General features: G+C 34.6%; 1 protein-coding gene and 1 pseudogene across 1 annotated transcript; one reads left to right on the top strand and one right to left on the bottom strand.

The window, feature by feature from the left end:
• Positions 1-472: 472 nt before the first annotated feature.
• LOC136772435 (general transcription and DNA repair factor IIH helicase/translocase subunit XPB-like) lies at positions 473-2,481 on the bottom strand (annotated as a pseudogene).
• Positions 2,482-2,524: 43 nt separating this feature from the next.
• LOC136772433 (uncharacterized) lies at positions 2,525-4,976 on the top strand. The gene is made up of 4 exons (XM_066725413.1): positions 2,525-2,549; positions 2,594-2,801; positions 3,144-4,118; positions 4,205-4,976. Exons 1-4 carry the CDS (start codon positions 2,525-2,527, stop codon positions 4,974-4,976), a joined length of 1,980 nt encoding a protein of 659 aa, XP_066581510.1.
• Positions 4,977-7,993: the final 3,017 nt, after the last annotated feature.

The raw sequence follows: 7,993 nt of genomic DNA, 5'->3' as shown, positions 1-7,993 counted from the left end.
CTGCAGGATCAAAAAATTTTTTATTGGTTGCCCATAACGCAAGTTTTGACAGACGTCTTTTCTTACATTAAATCACAAAGCATGATATGCTTAAAAATTTTCAAATGATTTCTGGTTTTACAGATACTTTATCAATTTTTTAGAAATTACTCGTTGATTGAAATGGTCATACAAAATTTAAATTAGAAACACTTGTAATTGTTTTTTTGAAATTAAAAGGACTAATATTTCACAATGTTGCTTGTGATGTCATAGTTTTAGAGAATTTCGTAAATGTTTTTGTTTTTAAATAAAATTTATTCCAATTATCCAAAACATTTCGACTTACAAAGAATTTCGTTAAATAACAAAATATTAACATGTTAATAGTGTATTTCTATCTATGAATTTATTACTCCCGAATATAAACTTTACCTCGGGAGAAATAATTCAATGTAAGCTTGCTTTATTGTAGAATATATGCTTTACATTTTTAAAAAAATGGATGCTTGTTTACTGTTGAGAAGACAGTAGATTTTTTACATTTATAATAAACGGCACCATTAGCTTCGGAAATTTAAGTCATATTACCAGCTTTTTGTATGATGTGAAATACATAAACGATGATGTAACAATATGAAATAAATTACGTATATTTAAATAAATAAATAAATATTATTATTTTGTTTATATTATTCCAATCTGAATCCTTCTTCAGGAATTCGTTATTCGTCGGTGTCATTGTCACTTGCTGTGGTAAATGACTTTCTTCCTTTCTAATCTTATACATCAAATATGTTTCCTAAAAATTCATTACAATTAAAAAAAAAAAATTCAAAGCAAAACAACTTCGAAAATTTTTTAATAAAAAAGAAAATACCTCATCGATTCCAGAACGTATTGCAATACTTTATAGGTGTAATCCTGATTCACTAAAAATCTTAGATTTTTTCGAGAATAATTCAACTTGCGATACCTATGTATTAAAGAATGCAATGAATTTTTCAGCAATTGCTTATATAAAACGAAAAAAAGAAGTATTTTTTAATTTTAGAACTAATTTTACCAACCAACCGGCAATTTTAATGTCGCAAAATTCTTCTAAAACGCTACGCTTCTTGTCTACAGGATCCACCATGCGATGATACATCTATAAGAACATTAGCAACTCTGATAAATCAAAAGACTTGTCTACTACTTTACTTCCAAATATAATATTAAATTTAAAATTCTGCAAAATTGTTATTCTTTCACTATGACTAGTAGGTCCATAGATATAAGATTTATTCATTTTTATTGCATACTGCTTTAAGGCAAAGACATTGTCAAAAATTAATTTTTTCATCTCCCCTTCTTTCATGATATCGTATCAAATATTGGCAGCAACGAAATTCATTTGGATTCATTACATAGAGCAATGCTACTTTCTCAACTTTCCATTATTCAGATACTCTCTATAAAATTCAAGTGTCACGGAGCAACAAACTTCTGCACACTGTACCCTCGCAAAAAACGTTTTTTTTGGAAATTCAAACCAATTGGCTTCATAAAGCTTAAGTCCGATTAAAAAGTTAAGATCCGCAAATTTATTATCTTATCTTGATGATGTAGCCGTTAAACATAATTTACCATGGGAATGGACAATTGTTAGTACTCGATGGAACATTCTTGCAGGAATTGTATGTACTTTATCCAAAAATCATAATATTCTATTTCTGTTCCTACAGCCATTTCATTGTATGTTCAGCTTCCCAAGAACGTTTTTGTGTTTATGAAATCTCTGAATATATAGTAAGTAAACTACAACAGCTCACACACATTAGCTTATCTCTTGCTTCGCTAGAAAATCTACATATCATCGAGACATCAACAATTTACCAAAGTTTAAATTGCTGTTTCCAGTGCTTAACCAATGCTCCGCAATTGCATAAAACTAAAGCTCTTTTTTTCAGCGTCATATGGTAACACTATTATACCAGTCTTGCTCGACCATTGCTATACATCATTGTCAAACTTTTCTTCTCATAATGCCTTAAAGCTGCTGATGTTTTTAAACCAATATTGTTGGTAGGGTTAACAGAATCATTTCAAAAATCATGCTCTGCTTACAAAGGATCCTCAAATGCTATACATCCCTCTTTTCGATTACTTAAATTTTCTCTTCTTTAACGTCGAAACTAGTAATCTTGATTTCCGCAACTTCTTCTTCATACCCATCTTCTTTATCTATTTCATTATAATAACAGTAACATCCTGTGAAACTGCAAATGATTTCTCTCTGCGTCTTCAGTCATAACTCCTGGTACTTGTATTTTTCCACAGGAACTGTTGGAGCAATTTACATTGGTTTGGTAAAAATATGTAAAATATGAAATGATGCTTTATATATACCTTTCTTCAAATTAAACAAGTTTATTCACAATGTACTTACTTTAAATTTTTTGTTTATTAGGAGTAAATGCAACAATATCATCCTCCTCTATTTCATCTACAGTCTTGCATAATGGGCTAGCGAGCTCATTTTTGGCATGCACATTTACTATAAATGAATTCTACTCTCAGTGATAGGAGTATGTAGATCATAAATAATGTATAAAAATTGTAACATTTGAAGGTACATTAAATGGAGGCATTGGAAGTACGCACTTGAATAAATTGGCATCTTCATTGAATATGCCACTGATGAATTGGGAAACGTATAAACGTCACGAAAAGGAAGTTGGAGCAGCCGTTGAGTCTATAGCCCATGACAGTTGTGTGCAAGCAGCTCGCGAAGAAAGAGATTTGACAATACAAAATCAGGATGAAATGAAAAAATTATTGTAAGTTCGGTCGTATAGAAGTTGTGATTTTCTATTTTTTGTCGGTTTTTATTGACTATGATCAATTTGTTATTTTTTTTACAATGATTTTACAATTTTTTTCAAATTTATTATTTTTTTTTACAATAATTTTACAATTATTTTCAAATTTATTATTTAATTATACATTAATTGTTTCTGATGAATTATTACGTATTTTTATTTTTATGATACGAATTGAAAATAATCATAAAATGGTGACAAATGTTTCTGAATTAATTGAAAACTGATTTATACAAATAAATAAAATGAACTTCAAAATAATTGTATATCTCTGCACCTCATCCTTCGGTTTTCTTTCAGGCCTAGTCATTTACAAGATAATTTTATTTTTCCTGATGTAAATGCAGATGTGCAGTCTATCACAAAAGAGCATACAGTGCGAGTAGCTTCATCTTTCGATATGGGCTGTATAACCAGGGGTACTGGTCGGACATACGATAGTCTCTCTGGCACTGGTGCTTTGATAGGGCACTTCTCAAAGAAGGTCATATCTTACATCACGCTGAATAGGAAATGTAGGATGTGCGACATGGGTCATTCTCCTAACGACCATGACTGTCGCTTAAATTTTCAAGGCTCTGCTAAAGCCATGGAACCCCATGCCGCAGTCCAGTTGACAAATAAAAACTCTATTTTAAAAGAGGTTAAAATAGAAATAGGAGTTCTTGTTGCTGACAATGACAGCAGCTCTATTTTTGCTATTCGCAATGCTTCCTCTCATGAGGTTATGAAGCAATCAGATAAAAATCACACCAGCAAAGGGGTTGTGAATATGCTGTATAAAATAAAAAACAGCTATAAAGAACTGACTGCTCAGTCAATTAAATATCTACAAAGATGTTTTAATTTTTGTATTTCCCAAAACATTGGGAATGACTGTAACATGGCTACTGCCATTATCAACATTCCGGAGCACTGCTTCAATAATCATGAGAAATGTGGCAGCTGGTGTAAATATGAAACGAATCAAGATACTTATAAACATTCTGTGATTAATGAAGGATTTAAAAATCAAAATTTATTATTAGCTTTAAGAGAAATATTTAATACTTTAGCAAAGAAAACTAGCTCATTTTCAGCAGGAGCTTCAAGCAATTGCAACGAAAGCTTGAACTCTGTTATTGTCAGTAAAGCTCCCAAAAGCAGATTATATGGTACGTCTTCGTCTGGCGATATTAGAGTCGCGTGTGCAATAAACCAAAAAAATATTGGGGAGCAACATGTCGTTCATTTAGCTGAAAAGCTGACACTATCACCCGGAAAATATAATGAGAAGTTATGTCTCCAAAAAGATGCATATTCTAGGAAAAGATATGCAAAATCGTTAACGCGCGATTTAAAAAAAAACGTTTATTTTTAAGAAAAGATAAGACTGAGTTGAGAAATACGAAAGAGGTTTCCGAAGGAACTACCTATGAGTCTGATATAGGGCTTCGTAATTTAGATTATTTGAGTCTTCCTATCCATAATATTGATAGCAGTATTGAGCCTGTTGTGATATTATTTGATCTAGAAACTGGCGGTCTTGCAAACAATTCAGATATACTGCAAATAGCAGCAAAATCTGAAAATTTTACATTTAGCGTATACGTGAAACCTACTCAAAGAATTAGCGAAGAGGCTAGTACAGTTACTGGCTTAAGATACGACGATGGAAACTTAACGCTTCATGGACACACACTTGAGACTGTTCCTTTACTAGAAGCAATCATAGCCTTTTATGAGTTTTTATACCTATTTGTGAAGAAGTGTGTACTCACAGCACATAACTGTAGATTTGACTACACGCGATTATTAAGAGCGATTAAAAATACTTACATGGATAAGTATTATAATTCGCTTATTTTAGGATTTACGGATACGCTCCCTTTAATAAAAAAATGCACAAACCAAAGGGGTAAGGGAAAAAATACATTAGCAGCAGTTGCAGCGACGCTGAATATTGATATAACTCAAGCTCATAATGCTCTCGACGATGTCATTATATTAGATAAAGTTTTAAAGAAATTTAATATAACAACAGATAGTATTATTAATAATTGTGCGAGACAGTGCCCAAGTAGGTTCCAGCCCTGTGGTCAGAAGGGAAGGTTATATCTGAGAATAAAGTTCGAAGACAAATGTAAGAGGTAAAAGAGTCTTTATTCAAATAAATAAAATGTACAAAAATTTTACAATGTTTACAAAAGAACCGCTAGACTAATGATCGACTTTCTAGGGAATTTGTCGTCGTCATATTCTTGGGAATTTCGATAGACGAAGATTCCCAATAACCGTAGACTCGAATTCCCCAGAAAGGAACGCGGATTTAGAAACTCCCTGACTGGACAATTTTTCCTAGGGTATTCCCTAGTAAAATCCCCAGCCACGGGAGGAAGCGAAGTTGGAGAAGTGGTTTTAGGGAAGGGGAAGTCCCCTTACCCTTCGGCCGCCTTCTCCAAGAGCTCTAGTGGCTCCGAGCCACCCCAACCCTTAGGGTGATTCTACCCCTCCCACTACCTGACTCGTCGAGAGCCCTGGATTTGAGGGTCGGAACACTGGGTCCGAGGTAGTCCTCGGAGGCACTGTGGAGGGGAAGGAGAGGGTTTAACTTCTCCCGGGCAGTCCCCGGAGAAATTTCCCTTAGGAGGGAGGATATTGCCGCAGAGGGGTAGTCCCCTCTTGGTAGGCAGTGGGTGGTGGGTGATACTTACCAAAGTAGTCGACCCGTAGAGTTCGCCGGTGGAGGCGCTCGTTTGCTGGCCTGGTGGAGGCGTCAAAAAATGCCGTGGAGGCGGTGGTACCGAAAGGCTCAAAAAGATGCTGCGGAGCTTTGCTGCTGCTAAGCGATCGAGCAAGGCTGAGGTGCGATGGGTCCTTATCAAGGACCCATCTATATAATTACGCGACACTAATCTTGCCAGCGAGAGAGCTGCCGCGGGCGCTGGCCACCTAGTGGCCAAGCGCGCAAGTAGTGTCGCTTCGCGGCCGCGACGCGCCAGGGCCAGAAGACGCGCAAGCGCGCCGCGGAGAGAGAGACAGATAGAGCGGCTAGACGCTGTCGGTCTAGCCGTCTATTGTGAGCGCAATAGAGATGGGAGATATAACAGAGAAATGCGGAATCTACTTCGCAACAATTTCTGCTCCTCCCAATCTCGAACAATAATGTTATAACTTTAGATGAAATTGAAAGAAGAACCCTATTAGCAAAAGAATTACCTAACGGTTTAAAAAAATTAGAAGCGTTAAATGAATGCACATCTCTCGCAATGAGAAAAAAAATTGTTGCTGCAAAAATTACATTTGAAATAATATTAGATACTTATGAAAAAGAGAAATTGATTGGCTTGCAAAATTTGTTTGGCAAAAATGAATTAGGTATCGTCCAAGTTACTGTTAGTAAAGCAACTATACAAAGAATCTACGAATTTTTGGAGACTTTTTATAATTTATTAAAATAAAAAAACACAAAACAAAAATATTGATATATTATATGATTATTATTATATTCAACAATTTCCTGATATACTTCCTGATCTATTTCCTCATTTCAAATTGGTCAGTAATGCATTCTCGTATAAATCGCAGAACGGCCCAAATTTAAATAGCGCGGAATTCCTAACTTCCCGTACAGTGTTGCCAGATTTTCCTTATTCGTGATATAGCAGACGCAATTCATGTATTATTGGTGTTAATATAATTAATTATTGCTGTTGTGAGTACCCTTGAGATGTTTTTGAAATAAATAAAGAATCTTAAATTATTTTTTTATCATACAAAAAAGATTTATTCCATACTGAGCGTCAAATACTTTGCAATCGGCAATTGAATACATTGAAACTGTCATTTCCCATATGTACACGTGTTAACAAGGAAAAAATTGAAACATTAATATATCGGCTTGTAGGTACCCTAGCCTCTTCAAAATTTATATCAGTTACTTTTAGCCGTATATAAACCGATATGCAAAATTTCAGAATTTTCTGAGCGTTATTTATTTTACTTGGGAACTCCCTTAAATCCTTATTTTTACGCAGAAACATCTCTATATATTTACGTCCAATTGGTGCATATTCTGACAAAGAACTATTTAAATCTAAGGATCTTTGCAATGGTGATGATGGAGTTTCTGCTTGCATTAGTGATGGTATTGCTAAATCATTAACATCCTTTTCCACTTTCACTCCCTCCTCCTCCTCCTCATCACCATCCTCTTCCAGAGAAAGGTATAATGTTTCATTAGGTCGTGAATTTCCTTGCTCATCATCATCATCATCATCAGATGAAGGGGTTGGAATTTTAATTCTAGAGTTGTCTGCGAAATTTTTACGTTCTGGAGTCGATGAGAAATAAGTTCTTTTACGTTCCGATGGAATAATCAAAGAATTATCGCTTACAGTAGTCTTTTGTAGCGGTTCCTGTTTATAATCATATTTCGGGGACACGAAGGTCATCTCATTATGTTCAGTGAGCTTCTTCAATGGCTCAACAATTGGTTTAATAGTTTCATTTAAATTGGTTTCCATCATTTCTCTTCCTGATTTGAGTGCACGATATTTTTCACGAATTACTTTACTTTTCGCGGCAATCTTCTTTAGCAGCATCTTTTCTTCCATTTTCCTGCTTTCCATGTTTTCCACGTTAAATCTACGTTTCCACGTTCAATCCACGTTCAATCCAAGTTCAACCCACGTTCAATCTACGTTTCCACGTTCAATCCACGTTCAATCCAGGTTCAGTCCACGTTTTTATTTCCACGTTTATACTAGGTTTATTCCACGCTCATTTGATGTGTGTGTTTTGATGGACACTTAGCTCTAAACTGAACAATCTTAAGCAAACGTTATACTATTTAATCTTAGCATACTCATCGAAACCTTTCCGATATCTACTATTTTGAATTGTACTATCCTTGTCGATCACTAGAAATCCATAATCATGGTGCCAGCACTTTGAACACAATTCATTGAATTTTTCAAATGACATATCCGTGTTTACATGATCGTTATAAATATGTTTTAAATTAGTACCATCTTGCTTAAATATTATGAGAAGATTTGCATTATCACGAATCATGTGATTAGGAATTTTAGCATAAGTCTGGCAGAGATAGAAGCAGTCAATATTTGAATGTCTACCCATGGAGAAGTAGTCTCTGATATTATCCTGCT

This window comes from Prorops nasuta, unplaced genomic scaffold, assembly GCF_024137725.1.
Source record: "Prorops nasuta isolate Cenicafe-Biocafe unplaced genomic scaffold, Cenicafe_Pnas_1.2 PNAS00001, whole genome shotgun sequence".
Lineage (NCBI taxonomy): Eukaryota > Metazoa > Arthropoda > Insecta > Hymenoptera > Bethylidae > Prorops > Prorops nasuta.
This window is presented reverse-complemented; position numbering and strand designations above follow the sequence as displayed.